The sequence below is a fragment of the Sorex fumeus genome, unplaced genomic scaffold, assembly GCF_029834395.1.
Source record: "Sorex fumeus unplaced genomic scaffold, SorFum_2.1 ptg000122l, whole genome shotgun sequence".
Taxonomy (NCBI): domain Eukaryota; kingdom Metazoa; phylum Chordata; class Mammalia; order Eulipotyphla; family Soricidae; genus Sorex; species Sorex fumeus.
The window spans coordinates 17917837-17933969 of record NW_026606179.1 but is presented as its reverse complement, the minus strand read 5'-3'; the positions used below and the strand labels follow the sequence as shown (position 1 = coordinate 17933969).

The following is a 16133-nucleotide window of genomic DNA, read 5'->3' as shown; positions in this document are numbered from 1 at the left end:
ATAGCTCCAAGGTGACTTTTTGTGTTTTGTTTTGGGGTCATACCCAGCGATGCCCAGGGCTTACTCCTGGGTTTGTGCCCAGGAAATATTCCTGGTAGAGCTTGGGGGACCATATGGGATGTCAGGGATCAAACTCTGTTGGGAACATGCAAAGCAAGTGCCTTCCCCTCTTTACTATCCCTCTGGCCCCCAAGGTGATGATTTTAGGATGGAATGCATCCAGTCAGAGGAATCAAGAAATGGATGGAAGAAGATAAGATTTGGGGTTGAAGGGTGGTCACATCAAGAACTAAAGTCGAACAGGCCTGGGGTCCAGTTCTCTGTCAATTGGGCAAGTGCTGTACATTTAGGAGGGAGTACAAGGTGACACCCAATGATACCTGGGATATTATGCCATGATGGGGATCAGACCTGGGATTTCTGCTTGCTAAGCATGCAACTCAACCCTTTGAGACTTCTTCCCAGCCTATTTATCTTCTCTGGGATTCAGTCTCCCATCTGTAAAATGGGATCATTGTGAGCATCTCTGAAGAGCCGAGCACTACTAAATGCTCAGTGTTTGATAAATTACTTTTTTTCATGGAGGGCACAAGGAACTTATTTCAGGCCAAGGACTGCAGAGCCAGGTCTTCCACAGCCAAGGCGTCATTGGGGGATTCTGACAGTGATCAGAGAGAACATCCCTGATAAAGGAGAGAAGTTTTGAGATGGAAAGTTTGGGGAGGGATATCCATGAGGCCGGTTAGGCAGAGAATTCAGATTTGGGAGCCCTAGTTGACTTCATGTCCCTCCACAGGTGCCTGTCAGCGAAATCCTCAGGTCTGTGGTGCAGGACGCTGCATCCCCCGACCCAGCGGCTACACCTGCGCTTGTGACCCCGGATACAGACTCAGCCCTCAGGGCACACGCTGCATCGGTGAGTTGGGAAGTGGGGTAGACAGAGGCAGGACCGGGCTCTGCCGGGTCACCTGCTGACCAGTCCCCCCTGTTCCTCCAGACGTGGACGAATGTCGCCGGGTACCCACACCTTGTACTCCTGGGCGCTGCGAAAACACGCCTGGCAGCTTCCGTTGCGTGTGTGGCCGGGGCTACCGAGCTGGCCCACGAGCTACGGAGTGCCTGGGTGAGAAATACGCCCTTCCTGGCCAGGTCCTACCCCTGCCTTTCTATTGTTTGTACTGGCTGGCCTTCCTGTCCGGGCTGGTCCTGAGCCAGCTGTCAGGCACTTTTTCCCTGACCAGGTCCGAACTCCGCCCCTCGCTGGCCTCTCCAAAACCCACACTAGTTTCTGCTGTCACCCAGACCCACCCTCTATAGCCCAGACTAAATCCACCCCCTCCAATCCCAGGCCAGCTCCCGCCCCTGAGGCCCCGCCCCTCCAGTCCCAGGCCAGCTCCCGCCCCTGAGGCCCCGCCCCTCCCAATCCCAGGCTAGTTTCTGCCCCTGAGGCCCCGCCCCTCCCAATCTCAGGCCAGCTCCCACCCCTCCAAAAGTCTGTCTAGTTATTGCCCTTCCCAGGCCCCGCCCCTCTACGGTCTAGACTAACTCCCACCTCAAGGCTCCGCCCCTCCCAATCACTGATCTGCTCCTGACCTTCCCAGGCTCCGCCCCTCCATAGTCAAGACCTAGGCCAGAGCGACAATACTTCAGGTAGGGTGCTTGCCTAGCACACGGCTGATGCGGCTTCGATCCCAGATACCCATATGGTCTGAGCACCACCTGGAGTAATTTCTGAGCACAGAGCCAGGAATCAGTCCTGACCATCGCTGGGCGTGACTCACCCCCTCTCCCTGGACACACACGAAAACAGATAGTCAAGACAAGCTCAGGCCTTTGCCAGGATCCATCCACCTGTCTGTCTCAATCCTGACCAGGTCGGGACTCCGCCGCTCATCACCTCCTAACTCTTTCTGATGGTTACCTTGCCAAACCAGTGCCCCATCCCATCCCTAAATCAGCTCTTCTCTGTTCCTGCTTCCCCTTTGCTTGGTGAGCCCTGCTCAGGTTCTGCCCTCCCCACTACCACTCATAGTTCTTCTCTTTCCCTAACCCTCATCCTGCCCTCCCTGCTCAAGACCCTCAAGCCTTTGTTCCGCTACACATTGCAACCCAGCCAGCCCCTCTCCCCTGCCCAGGTGGCCTGGCCCTCTGCCCCTCCCTGCCCACCCCTTGAAGGTCTGAGGTGTGAGAGTTGCCTGAACCCATCTCAGTCACCTTTTTTTTTTTGGTTGTTTATCTGCAGATGTGAATGAGTGTCACCGCGTGCCACCACCCTGTGACCGCGGACGCTGTGAGAACACACCAGGCAGCTTCCTGTGTGTGTGCCCAGCCGGGTATCAGGCCGAGACCCATGGAGCCAGCTGCCAGGGTGAGGGGCTGTGAGAGGAAGGGATGGAGAAGCAGAGCACTGAGGCAGAGGGAGGCTGGCTGCTGGGAGACAGAGGCCAGGTTCTGATGATGAGGCCAAGTGGTGGGACACAGAGGTGTGGGGAGGAGTTGTCAGGGTCTGCGGTGGAAGGGGGGAGGGTGATGGAAGTGGCAGTTGAAGCAGGCAGAGACTGGAAAGGGAGCATCTAGCAGGCTGAGAGCGGGGTGGAGGGCTCAAGTTGGAGGACACCGGGGTCTGGGTGCGGGAAGGTGGAGACAGGAAGGCAGCATGATCCGGTTAGTGGAGCAGTGTGGAGGCTGCGGTGCAGAGACGAGCCTGGCCTCTTGCCCTGTGCAGATGTGGACGAGTGCATCCAGAGCCCGGGCCTGTGTGGCCGCGGGGTGTGTGAGAACCTGCCTGGCAATTTCCGCTGTGTGTGCCCAGCTGGCTTCCGCGGCTCCTCCTGTGAGGAGGATGTGGATGAGTGTGCCCAGGTGCCACCGCCCTGCGGGCCGGGACGCTGTGACAATACCATGGGCTCCTATCACTGTGCATGCCCCTCTGGCTTCCGCTCCCGAGGGCCCGGTGCCCCCTGCCAAGGTGAGGATGCTGAGCCCATGTTCTTCCAGCCCCAGTAACTGTGGGGACTGGAGAGAGCAGTGATGGGGGAGTGTTCAGGGGGACGGGGGTTAGGGGATGGGGCTCTGAAGGGAGGACAAGACTAGAAACCTTACTCAAGACTTCTCTCCCTGTGAGAGGGGGCTCTCCGTTCCTCCTCCCTTTTGGATGATACTCTTGGGATTGGGGGATCCTGCAGAGAGGGAAACTCTGGGACAGGACAGGCAATGGATAGAAGGTGCCTGGCAGCTAGAGAGACCATTATTGGGGGACACCGTGAGGGAGTCTGCTTTCCCAGGAGCAGGGAACATCCTGGGCCAAGACTGGGATCGGGGGCCGGAACAATAGCACAGTGGGTAGGGCGTTTGCTTTGCACACAGCCGACCTGGGTTCGATCCCAATCCCCGGCATCCCATATGGTCCCCCGAGCACCGCCAGGAGTAATTCCTGAGTGCCTGAGCTGGGAGTAACCCATGAGCATCGCCGGGTGTGACCCTCCCCCCCCCCAAAAAAAGAAAAAAACAAAACTGGGATCAGGGTGAGTGGGAATGACAGCAAGGGTGTACCTGGGCCTCTACTTTAGCCCATTTTCCCCCCAGATGTGGATGAGTGTGCCCGAAGCCCCCAGCCATGTAACTATGGCCGATGCGAGAACACAGAGGGCAGCTTCCGGTGTGTCTGTCCCACCGGTTTCCAACCGAATGCAGCCGGCTCTGCGTGCGAGGGTGAGGCAGGGAGGGAAGGAAGGAGGGCTGTGGACAGGGTGGGGAGGGAGATTGGAGGCGCTCCTTCAAGGCCCACTATCTCCTGACCCCCAGATGTGGATGAGTGTGAGAACCACTTGGCATGTCCGGGACAGGAGTGTGTCAACTCGCCTGGCTCGTTCCAGTGTAGGGCCTGTCCTGTCGGTCACCACCTGCTCCAAGGCCGCTGCACCGGTGAGGCCTTGGGTGTGCTGAGGGTCTTCATCCTAACCTTGGACCTGGCCCATAACCCTGACTTCCTGGTTTGGGTCTCAGTCATATTGGGACGTGACCTTCCCCACCCCTATCAGCCAGACTTGGATGTGGGCCCTTGACTTTTGATAGTCTGGACCAAGACCCTTCACTCTCTATGGTACTGGAAATCCTCAGCTCAATTGTGACATTTGATTGCAGCTGATACTACCCTGGACCATAACCTATAGAAATTCTGACCCTCCTGACCCCCCAGTGGGCCTCTCTGATCCTGAGTGTCACCTGTGACCCTTGAGCTTGATGATGACTTTTGTTTTGTTTTCGGGCCACACCTTATGATGCTTAGGGCTTACTCCTGGCCCTGCACTCAGGGATCACTCCAGGCGGGCTCTGGGGATGATAATGGAGTGCCTGGGATTGAATTTGAGTAGTCTGAGTACAAGGCAAATGAACTCCCTCCCCACTGTGCTGTTTCTCCAGCCCCTTGACTATGACTTTTGTTCTATTCATAACCCTGATCACAACTCCTGAATCTATGTGACACTTGATCCTGTGCATTTCACTGGTCCTGACCCTCCTCAGGGACTATTCCCTAGGGGTTCATGATTCTGAGCGTCTCCTAACTGAAGGTACAAATCTGGGGCTGGACTGCAACCCAGACCCTGAGTGGTCTGGGTCTTGCACAAACCCCAGTATCCAGGTACAGGGAGTCTGGGGAAACCCAGGAACCCAGACAGGGAACGTTGGCCCCCTCAATCCACTTCTGCCGTAGAACTTTTACCTAATATCCACCACCTGCTCCCCAACCCTCTGCCCCAGAAGAAAATGTTAGGTATGCCCCTTAGACTGGACCCCTTCTGACACCCGGATTCCCACAGATGTGGATGAATGTAGTTCGGGCGCCTCCTGCGGTCCCCATGGCCACTGCACCAACACTGAAGGCTCTTTCCGCTGCACCTGTGCCCCGGGCTACCGGGCTCCATCAGGCCAGCCTGGGCCCTGTGCAGGTGGGCAGGGCAGGGAGAGAGCCAGAGAGCCGGGGGAGGGGGGGGGGTGTCAGGGAATTTGGCGGGTTGCGGTGGCGTTTCTAGATTAAAATGGCAGCAGAACTGGAAACTGGACTGTCGTTGTGCATGGGTAGAGAAACTGCCCGCGGTGCGGGTGGCCCTAACCTCCGCCCCCTCCCCCCGGGAAATGTGGGTCCATAACCCCGTCTCTCGCCGTTTCTAGACGTGAATGAGTGCCTGGAGGGAGACTTTTGCTTCCCGCACGGCGAGTGCCTCAACACTGACGGTTCCTTTGCCTGCACCTGTGCTCCCGGATACCGGCCCGGACCCCGCGGAGCCTCTTGCCTTGGTCTGTACCCAGGCTGGGCCTGGGCGAGAGAAAGTTTGTTGGGGGTTGGGAGGATAGAGGGTGGGGGATGTTATGCCGCGGTAAAAGGCGTGACAGAGAGACTTCAATGGTAGTTTGAATTTTTGGCCTCATTGTTGAACCTCGGAAGGGGCGGGCAAAGGGGCGGAGTTTAGGTATCCGAGCGCTGATTGGATGGGCTGGGTTCCTGCAAGCCGGCGGGGGTGGGGCTTTCAGGGTGGGCGGAGCTTTTGTGGGTGTGGGCGGGGCATGGGGCCTCCACCGGGAGAGGGAGGCGGGGCCTGGTCCGATTATAAACCCGGTCGGGTTGTGCCTGGGTTTCCAATGATGGGTTTCCACGCCTTGCAGACGTGGACGAGTGTAGTGAGGAAGATCTTTGCCAGAGCGGCATCTGCACCAACACCGACGGTTCTTTCGAGTGCGTCTGTCCCCCTGGACATCGCGCCAGCCCTGACCAAGCCTCCTGCCAGGGTGAGAGGTCCCGCGGGACCTTATCCATGTCCCCTGCCCAGCTTGGCCACCCAAGCAACTTGCCTCCTCTTTTCTACTCTCTACGACTCCCTACACCTCCCCCCTCCCCCCTCCCCCCCCCCCCCCCCGCGCCCTCTTCCTCTGCCTTCTTCCTTTTGCTCTCTCCTCAGTGCCCTCCACTTTTCTCCTCTAACTTCCCTCCTTGACTTCCAGTACCTTTTTTCCTTCCCCTCCCTGTCTCACTTGCCTGTCTTGTCTGACGGCCCGCCTTCCCCATCAGACGTGGACGAATGTCGCGAGCAGGGTCCAGCCCTGTGCGGGTCGCAGCGCTGTGAGAATTCTCCCGGCTCCTACCGTTGTGTCCGTGACTGTGATCCCGGTTACCACGCGGGCCCCGAGGGCACCTGTGATGGTGAGCCAGCCCCTACCCCTGTGGTGGCTGAATTTAGGTCACCTCTGGCTTCCGGAAGAGTGTTTTGGGGGGACCATATGGGATACCGGAAATCAAACCTTGCAAAGCAAATGCCCTCCCCTCTGCACTCTATCTCCAGCCCATTATGCTGTTTAAGAAGCAAAATACAGCAGGATGGAGGAGCAGAGTTGTCAGGCAGTGGGGGAAGGGATCAGGAGGGCTTGGCCCAGACACCAGAGTGGAGGGAGGAGACTGCTGCTCACTGGGGACAGAATTCCAGCAGAGGTGTTGGTGTGAGGGCTCGGTCAGACAGGCTAGAAGCTGCAGAGGTATTAACTCTCACCGATCGTTATAAAGTCAGGGGTCGGACAGATGGCAAAGCAGGTCAGGTGCTTGCCTTGTAGGCACTTGACCCAGGTTCTGCCCCCCAAGCCCTGCCAGGAGTGATCCGTGAGCACAGAGCCAGGAATACCCTGAATACCATCAGGGGTGACACTTCCCTTAAAAAATAAAAAGAATTTCAGGAGCCAGAGAGATTTTTAGGGTTCTTGCCTTGCATGCAGCTGGATTCAGCCTGCAACACCATCTATAGGTATGCTGTGTGTCCCACCAGGAGTGATCCCTGAGCATAGAGCCAGTAGTAAGCCCTGAGTATTGCTGGCGTGTTCCCAAGAGCCCCTTGGAATATCCTGGAACCCACAGGGGAGGCACAGGGTCCCAATTGAGAAACACTATGCTGGAACCCCGGACAGATTCATGGACTCAGAGTGTGAATCTAGGCGTGTCACCCCTCTGCTGCCGCCTCTCCCCTTTCCTGCAGATGTGGATGAGTGCCAAGAATACGGCGCCTCAATTTGTGGGACCCAGCGCTGCGAGAACACCCCTGGCTCCTACCGCTGTGTGCCAGCTTGTGAGCCTGGCTATCAGCCCACGCCCGGTGGAGGATGCCAGGGTATGTGTCCTTGGGGCCCCGGGTGGGAGCCTGAGGGGGTGGAGATCCGCTGTGGCCTGACTGCCTTGTGGTTGCAGATGTGGATGAATGCCGGAACCGATCCTTCTGCGGGGCCCATGCTGTGTGCCAGAACCTGCCCGGCTCCTTTCAGTGCCTCTGTGACCAGGGCTACGAGGGGGCGAGGGACGGGCGTCACTGCGTGGGTACGGGGCACGGGGGGTGGGGTGGGATGGGAGAGACAATTATGGAGTTTCAATCCTCAGCAGCTCGTCTCCATGGCAGTTAGAATTATTCTGCTACAAGTGATAGTAACTCTCTTTCTCCAGGCTTTGTATGTGCATGGAGGCGGGTATTCGAGTTGGGGGGAGACTTAATGCTTTTTTTGAGGGGGAGGGCACACATGGTGGTGCTCAGGGCTTACTCCTGGTGGGGCTCAGGGGACCATACAGGATGCCGGGAATTGAACCCAGGTCAGGGCTGGAGCCATAGTACTCCATGTACTTGTGTAAGGCACTTGCCTTGCACGTTCCTGACCAAGGTTTGAGCCCCAGCATTCCTTAGGGTCCCCTGAATAAATCTACCAGGAGTTATTCCTGGATGCAGAGCCAAAACAGGCTTTATTTTCCTCCCAGAAAATTTTTCTAAGATTACAGCCTATTGGTCTTGTAGGATAGGACTGGGGTGTAGCTGAGTAAGTCAGCACATGATTTGATTTTTTGCCTGTTGTGGCCCCAAAACAAACCAAGACAAACAAACAAAAAATGAACCTAGGTCAGACACATACAAAGCAAGTGCCCTGATGTACTATCTCACTGACCCCAAATTGTACATTTTTTTCTTTTGAGGTCACACCTGGTGATGCTTAGGAGTTACTCCTGGTTCTGCACTCAGGAATTACTCCTGATGGTGCTTGGGGGAACATATGGAATGCTGGGGATTGAACCCACATTGGCTGCGTGCAAGGCAAACACCCTATCTGTTGTACTATTGCTCTGGCCCCAGTAATACATTTTTTCTTTTTCTTTTTTTTTAATTAAATCACCACAAGATACAGTAACAAAGATTTCATGATTGAGTTTCAGTCTAACACCCATCCCTCCACCAGTGTACATTCCCCACCACCAATATCCCCTGTATCCCTCCTGCTACACTCTACCCCCAGCCTGCCTCTATGGCAGGCACTTTTCTTCTCTCTCTCTCTCTGTCTCTCTGTCTCTCTCTGTCCGTCTCTGTCTCTGTCTTTGTCTCTCTCTCCTCTTCTTTTGGGCATTATTTTGCAATACAGATACAGAGAGGCCGTCATGTTTGGTCCTTTGCCCACTTTTAGCACAAATCTCCCATCCAGAGCAACCCCTTCCAACCATGATTGTCGTAATGATCCCTTCTCTATTCCAACTTCCCTCTCACCCAGCCCTTGAGGCAGGCTTCCAGCTGTGAACCATTCATCCTGAACCTTGTTTCTACTTTCCTTGGGAGTTAGTCTCATACATTTTTAAGTATGTAGCAGCCACTGATTTTGAATGCACAAAACAGGCTTTATTTTCCTCCCAGGAAATTTTTCTAAGATTACAGTCAATTGAGACACTTGTAGGATAGGACTGGGGTGCAGCTGAGTAAATCAGCACATGATTTGATGCTTTGTATAGTTGAGGCCTTGGATTCCACCCCCAGCAGAGTCCTGCCGGAGACGAGGGCTGAGGTGCTTGCTTTGCATGCAGCCAATCCCAATTATGCTGCATGGTCCCTGGAGTACCATTGGGAGTGACTCCCAAGCACAAAGGCAGGAAGAGCCCCTCCCCACCCAGGCATCCCTGGTGTGGACCCCACTAGAAAACAAACCGAAAAATCCCAGCAGAGACTTAGAGGCTAAATATCCACATGCATGCTCATACATAACATGTATTCCCTTAGTACCTACATTGAATCGTTAGACTTGTTTTTCTCACATCCATCCATGAATGTGCCCAGTGTTGGGTACAGATTCAAATTACAGGTCTCAGCTCTTCCTCCTCCGTCCTTCAATGTGTTCATCATTAACCTGAGTTCCATAGATCCTTACAAGACATTTTCCTTTGAGGTTCATCTCATGCCCAGTAAAAAGTTACATTTTCTAGATTTTTTTCTTTGTTTTGGGGTCACCCTGGGCCGGACTCAGGGGTCACTCCTGGTTTGTACTCAGGAATCACTCCTGACAGTGCTCCGGGCACCATTTGAGGTGCTGAGGATCAAACTCGGGTCAGCCACATGCAGGGCAAGTACCTTCCCTGCTGTTTGGTGACTCCGGCCCCACTGTCTGGATTTGTGACAAATACAGACACAGCTGACTTGATGTTGTTAAAAAGCCTTAAATTGTGATGAGTCCTGAAATCTGTTCAAACCTCGAGTACACTTAGAGGAGGTGGAGTTGCAGTATGAACTGCCAGCCCCGGAGACCCCATTGCTTGGCTCTGCATCTCTCCCGTGTATTTGTTTTCACACAGATTTGCTTTTCACAGTGGCCAAAGTTTTTTGGCCAAAGTTATGAGCCCTGAACCCCTGGGCTCACCTCCTCAGCCTGGCAGCTCCAGCCACCAAGTTTGTTCTCTGTATTTCTAGCAAATGCCCCGAGAGACTGGCTTGGTTTTGACCCACTGATCACTAGCCCTCTCCGGAACTGAGAAATGCAGTCAGCATGTGGGCACTGCTAGGACTCACAGATTTGGCCCCACTCAAATCAGTAGGCTCCCAAGGGAAATTCAGGGCTTGTCTGCCAATGATAAGTGAATCATGGGGGCCTAAACCATCAAAAATACATTCTCAGGGCCGGAGCGATAGTACAGCAGGTAGGGTGTTTGCCTTGCATGTGGCCGACCTGGGTTCGATTCCCAGCATCCCATACGGTTCCCTGAGCACTTCCAGGAGTAATTCCTGAGTGCAGAGCCAGAAGTAACAGCATCACCGGGTGTGACCCAAAAAGGCAACAAACATAAAAATACATTCTCATGGGTCAGAAAGATAAGACAGTGGGTAGGCCACTTGCCTTGTATGTGGCAGACTCAGGCTTAATTCATGGCATCCCATCTTGTCCCCTGAGCACCACCAGAAGTGATCCCTGAGCTCAGAGACAAGAGTAACCTCAGAGCACTGCCAGGTGTGGCAAAGCAGAACAAAATAAATACATACGTTTGATTGGAAAGTGCAGGTCTTTGGGCTGCTAGAAGTTTGAGGCCGCTGACATGCTCTCTCCTGAACGCAGATGTGAATGAGTGTGAGACCCTGCAGGGCGTGTGTGGAACTGCCCTGTGTGAGAATGTGGAGGGCTCCTTCCTCTGTGTCTGCCCCACCAGCCCCGAGGAGTTTGATCCCATGACGGGGCGCTGTGTTCCCCCAAGGCGTTCTTCAGGTTCTTCAGGTGAGATGACTTGGCTGTGTTCATTTAACCGCTGGCTGCAGGCCTCCGCCTCTCCCCAGTGATGCAAACAATAGCCATAGTGAAATGCAGTTTATGTGTTTTGTTTTGTTTTGTTTTTGAGGGGGGTAGCATACCGGGTGATGCTCAGGGCTTACTCCTGGCTCTACACTCAGGAATTAAACCTGGTAGTGCTCAGGGGAATCATGTGGGGTGACAGGGATTGAACCTAGACCCTCTGCATGCAAGGCAAACACCCTACCTGCTCTACATCGTTCTGACCCCTATTTTATTTATTACATTTTTGTGTTTGTTTGTTTTTGTGCTACACTCTGTGATCATCAGTGGTTACTCCTGGCTCTGTGCTCAGGATCATTTATGGCACTGCCCGGGGCACCATATGGAATGCTGGGGGTCAAATCTGGGTTGGCCATGTGCAAGGCCAGCACCTTATGCAGTGTATAAACTTTCTGGCTCATGAAATGCTGTCAGTTAAAAAATTTTTTTCTGGAGTTGGAGAGATCGGGTTAGTCAGGGCTTTTGCCTTGTATCCGGTTGACCCAGATCCAATTCTCAGTATCCCATATGGTCCCCTGAGTATTGCCAGGAGTGATTCCTGACTGCAGAGCCAGGAATAAGTCCTGAGCTTAGGTGGATGTGGCCCAAAAACTAAATGAATTTTTGTCTGTTTGTTACATTTTATTTACTTACTTGTTTTTATGTCATACCTGGTAGTGGTCAAGGCTTGCTCGTGGGTCTGTGCCCAGTGGTCATTGCTGATGGTGTTAAGAAAATGCCGTGATTTTTTTTTTTTTCAAAGATAAACACCCTTGGAACACAAGGGCTAGCCTGGTTGGTAGGACTCAGTGTCAGGAGAACTGGACTCTGGCCCTGATTTTACTAGTTTGTTTCATTCAACAAATGCTCACTGGGCACCTACTGTGTATAAGACCTACTCTTGTTGAGGACATAGCAGTGACTAGGAAAAATGTTCTGTCTTTGAGGGGTTCACAGTCTAGTGTGGGGGCAATCACATAGGGCAACCCAGAGAAATTGGGACTGGGAGAGAAGCACAGGCCAGGATTGATGATGCCAGTTCTTGCCTGAGAGGAGGATGGAGGCCTTCCTGTAGGAAGGGGTTTCTGATCTAGGAACAGCAGGATGAGGAAGAGTGAGCCAGTCAAAGTGGGTCAGGGTGGGAATTTGGGGCAGAACACACGGGAGACCCCACACATTTGAGGAACTAAAATAAGTTCAGGGGGTGTGATGGACAGGGCACGCAGTGGGGTGATAAGAGATGAGGTGTGAGAGGCAGGCACACAGGGAGCCTGCTGACTCGGCATGCTCAGGGTGGTCAACCTTTCCCCCAAGCACTTGGGCACCCCAGAAGGGTTTCGGTGGGAGACGATCATCAGATTTGAAATCTCCTCTGACTGTCATGTGAAGGTGGGCTAGAGGGGGCATTTCTGGAGACTCAAGCAGGGAGCTGGGCAGAGAGGACAGGGCTGGACATTCTGAGAGGGGAAGTGCGGGGGTTCGGGGAGCCCTATGCACAGGCTGAGAGGCTGCCTGGAGGGGTACGTTCTCTAAGACCCAGCTAAGATTTGGGGATGAAAACAGGCTGATGGGGGTGATATGAGGACTCCAAGAGACTTCTGAGAGGCAGGGAAGTCTCTGTCCCCCCTCAAACTGTAGAACCACAATGGGCAAGTTGGCAGGTGGGGGGCAGGGGGCAGGAGAGATACAGAAGTGACCCAAGGGGCGTGTGAGCGTGTGGCTATAGATGGGTGATGGAGGGGGAGTCAGATTCTTGTTTGTTTGTTTTGGGGCCAAACCCAGCAATGTTCTGGGCTCACTCCTACCCCTGCACTCAGGAATCATTCCTGGAAGTGCTCGGAGGACCCTCTGGGATATCAGGGATAGAACCTGAGTCAGTTGCATGCAAGGCAAACTCCCTCTTGCCCCAAGAGTCAGATTCTGCCTCTCATGGCTGCGAGTCCACAGAGCCTCAGTTTCCCCTGCAATACCATGGGGGCTGGAAGTTCAGTCCACACTGGGTGAAAGCCCCTTGTCTCCCCAGGTACATTCCCAGGTTCGCAAGCCCAGGCCCCTGCCAGCCCAAATTTACCAGCCAGACCAGCCCAGCCACCACCATCAGCCCGCCGTCCCAACCCGCCCAGGCAGGGCCCAGTGGGCAGCGGGCGCCGGGAGTGCTACTTTGACACTGCGGCTCCTGACGCCTGTGACAACATCCTGGCAAGGAACGTGACGTGGCAGGAGTGCTGCTGCACGGTGGGCGAGGGCTGGGGCAGCGGCTGCCGCATCCAGCAGTGCCCCGGCACAGAGACAGGTGCGTTGGGCGGCTGTCCGGGACGCAGCACAGCACACATCTGGCCGGGGGCTTGAGTACTGGCTCTGAAAGAATGAATGGCCACAGGAGGGCAGGGGGAGGTTTGAGGCTGGGTTCCAGACACCTGTAGTGATGTTGGGGGGGGGGGGTCACAAAGCCGCGGAGCCTGGGTGGGCAGCTGGGACAGAGGCTGTTGAGGGGTGGGTATCAGACTCAGCCGTCTCTCTCTGTGCAGCCGAGTACCAGTCGTTGTGCCCCCATGGTCGGGGCTACCTGGCACCGAGCGGAGACCCCAGTCTCCGGAGAGGTGAGTCATCTCAGGGCCCCATGTACTCTGCCCGACTCTACCCCAGCTGTCTCTGCTTTCTAGGCATAGAGTAAGGAGCTAATGCTTGGTTTATGGTACCAGGCGAGTGGAATGTAGGGCATCCTGGCAAAGAGGCAGGTGTCCGCCACGGGGCCCATCTCTGGCTTCTCTGTTTCTTTCTTTATTGTTTTTTCTTTTTGGGTCACACCCAGTCGATGCTCAGGGGTTACTCCTGGCTCTGCACTCAGGAATCACTCCTGGCGGTGCTTGGGGGACCATATGGGATGCTGGGAATCGAACACGGGTCGGCCGTGTGCAAGGCACACGCCCTACCAGCTGTGCTATTGCTCCAGCCCCTGGCTCCTGTTTCACCTGCTTCTCTCGCCCTATTTTTCTGCATCCGTTCCCACCTTTCCCTGTTATCTACCCCCTTGCTGCTATCACTCTGTCTCATCCCCGCCGACCTTGGCCCTGGCCCCACAACCACATGATCCTCGCCATTTCTCGGGCCACAAGTGCCTCTGACCCTCCTTGCCACAGATGTGGACGAATGCCAGCTCTTCCGGGACCAGGTGTGCAAAAGCGGCGTGTGCGTGAACACGGCTCCCGGCTACTCGTGTTACTGCAGCAACGGCTTCTACTACCATGCCCGGCGGATGGAGTGCGTCGGTATGACCCCCGGACCCCCCTTCCTCTCTTCCCTGCCCAAGCCGCTGGCCAGCACCAGCAAGGAGACCTTCCTGGACGGGTCCCCCCGTCAGCGCGGAGCTGACCGGCAGCCCCTCTCTCCCGCCCTAGATAACGACGAATGTGCCCTTGATAACGATGACGAGGAACCGGCTTGCGAGGGCGGCCACTGCGTCAACACCGTGGGCTCCTACCACTGCACCTGCGAGGAGCCGCTAGTGCTGGACGGCTCTCGGCGCCGCTGCGTGACCAATGAGAGCCAGAGCCTAGGTAGCTCCGCCCCCTTGAGACCACGCCCTCGGCACGTGACCCAACCCGCCCACCACCCAGCCCCTTGCTGCAAGAGACCACGCCCCCTGCCTACTTCGGCCCTGCCCGCTTCCATCTCCGTTTTAGCCCGCTGGACCAAGTGTAGGGCTGGGCCAGAATATCGGTCCCACCTGAGTAGATGTTGTCTCCACTGCAGATGACAATCTGGGGGTGTGCTGGCAGGAAGTGGGGGTCGACCTGGTATGCAGTCGCCCTCGGCTGGACCGCCAGGCCACCTACACCGAGTGCTGCTGCCTGTACGGGGAGGCCTGGGGCATGGACTGTGCCCTCTGCCCTGCCCAGGACTCAGGTACTGACCAGCTGCCTTGCTCAGAGGCTCTACCCTCAGCCTCCCAATCCAGGTCTTTAAGCCTCCCAGATTTCCCCCATACGGTCCTCAGACCCTCTTTATCTCAGCCCACCCCTCAAACCTGGTCCCTAAGATGCCAGTCGCACCCTAAAGACCTCCTTGGAATCACAGCAGTGATTCCCAGCTCTGACTCACCAGGCCCCCTAAGCGCTGGGATCCGGTCACTCACACCTTAACCCTTGCTCCCCCAAAACCCAAGATACATCACGAGATTCCCCTCCTCCATATTCTGAATCCAGTCAGATACCACTTGGTTCAAAACTTCACCCGCCTGGCTCTCACTTTTCCTGATGATAGTCCCAGAGACCTGCAGTCCTGGAACCTTAGACCCCCCCTCCCCCACATCACCCCAATCTGAGTGCGCAGGACTCCACAGTCTCAAGTCTGGCCTTTTAACTCCGAGTGCCAGGTCCTTAGACCCTCCAGCCCCCTCCAAACTTCCGGGTCCCATCAGCTCATGCGTTCTAGCCCCACAGGGCCTCAGAGGCAATTGGGGGGAGGGGGTCACAGTCCCTAATACCACCACCGTATTTCTATAGGTTCTAGTCGCAGTCCCCGAATACCAATACTTGGCCCAGATACCAAGCTGCAGTCCTTAGTACCTTGAGCCCAGAGCACTAAAATCTTCTCTGATTTGAAATCCAGAACCCCGCCCCCATCCCAGCCCTCCAATCCCATACCCTGTTGTCTGAAGCCCTGCCCCTCTCCACTTGGCTCCTCTTCCTACTGCTGGCTGGGGGTTGGGGCCTGGGGACTTGGTAGCAGAGGATGGGCGGATGCGGAGTGGTGGGTGCCAGGTGGGCCCACTGACTGTTTGGCTCCTGTTTCCAGATGATTTTGAGGCCCTGTGCAACGTGCTGCGCCCCCCGGCATATAGTCCCCCGCGGCCTGGGGGCTTTGGACCCCCTTACGAGTACGGCCCAGACCTAGGCCCACCTTACCAGAGCCCTCCCTATGGGCCCGAGGTGTACCCGCCACCTGTGCTCCCCTACGATCCCTACCCACCGCCCCCTGGTTCTTTCCCCCGCCGAGAGGACCCCTACCCACCACCACCTCCCCCGGGTCCCTTCCCCCGCCGGGAAGACCCTTATCCACCGCCTCCTCCACCTGGACCCTTCCCCCGTCGGGAAGACCCCTACCCACCACCTCCGCCCCCCGGACCCTTCCCCCGCCGGGAAGATCCCTACCCACCGCCCCCGCCCCCCGGACCCTTCCCCCGCCGGGGAGACCCCTACCCACCACCTCCTCCCCCAGGGCCCTTCCCTCGCCGGGAAGATCCCTACCCACCGCCCCCGCCCCCCGGACCCTTCCCCCGCCGAGTGGACCCCTATCCACCACCCCCCGGGCCGTTTGCCCGCCGGGAGGCCCCCTTCGGGGCACCCTTCGACATGCCCGATTTTGAGGACGACGAGGAGAGCGAAGGTGTCCCCTATGGCGAATCTGAGGACCCCGTGCCGTCTGACCCGGGCACCCGATGGCGCTATCGACCCCGCGACACTCGTGGCTCCTTCTCTGAGCCCGAGGAGGCCTCGGAAGGTAGAGGTTATGCTGGTGAGCACGGCAGGACGGGG

At 56.1% G+C, this 16133-nt stretch overlaps 1 protein-coding gene across 4 annotated transcripts in view; it reads left to right on the top strand.

Annotated features, from left to right (window-relative positions):
• Positions 1-16133, top strand: part of LTBP4 (latent transforming growth factor beta binding protein 4) — a 30609-nt gene that overhangs the window by 13090 nt on the left and 1386 nt on the right. For 3 of the 4 annotated variants that reach the window (XM_056137035.1, XM_056137037.1, XM_056137038.1), the window contains 19 exons: positions 797-916; positions 998-1123; positions 2243-2368; positions 2726-2968; positions 3586-3711; positions 3805-3924; positions 4821-4949; positions 5173-5298; positions 5665-5787; positions 6068-6199; positions 7020-7151; positions 7229-7354; positions 10387-10542; positions 12620-12889; positions 13125-13196; positions 13737-13865; positions 13995-14153; positions 14350-14502; positions 15394-16113. In XM_056137035.1, coding sequence (XP_055993010.1) covers positions 797-916; positions 998-1123; positions 2243-2368; positions 2726-2968; positions 3586-3711; positions 3805-3924; positions 4821-4949; positions 5173-5298; positions 5665-5787; positions 6068-6199; positions 7020-7151; positions 7229-7354; positions 10387-10542; positions 12620-12889; positions 13125-13196; positions 13737-13865; positions 13995-14153; positions 14350-14502; positions 15394-16113 — 3288 coding nt within the window. The remainder of the gene's footprint in view (positions 1-796; positions 917-997; positions 1124-2242; positions 2369-2725; positions 2969-3585; positions 3712-3804; positions 3925-4820; positions 4950-5172; positions 5299-5664; positions 5788-6067; positions 6200-7019; positions 7152-7228; positions 7355-10386; positions 10543-12619; positions 12890-13124; positions 13197-13736; positions 13866-13994; positions 14154-14349; positions 14503-15393; positions 16114-16133) is intronic. The other variant, XM_056137036.1, reaches the window with a different exon arrangement.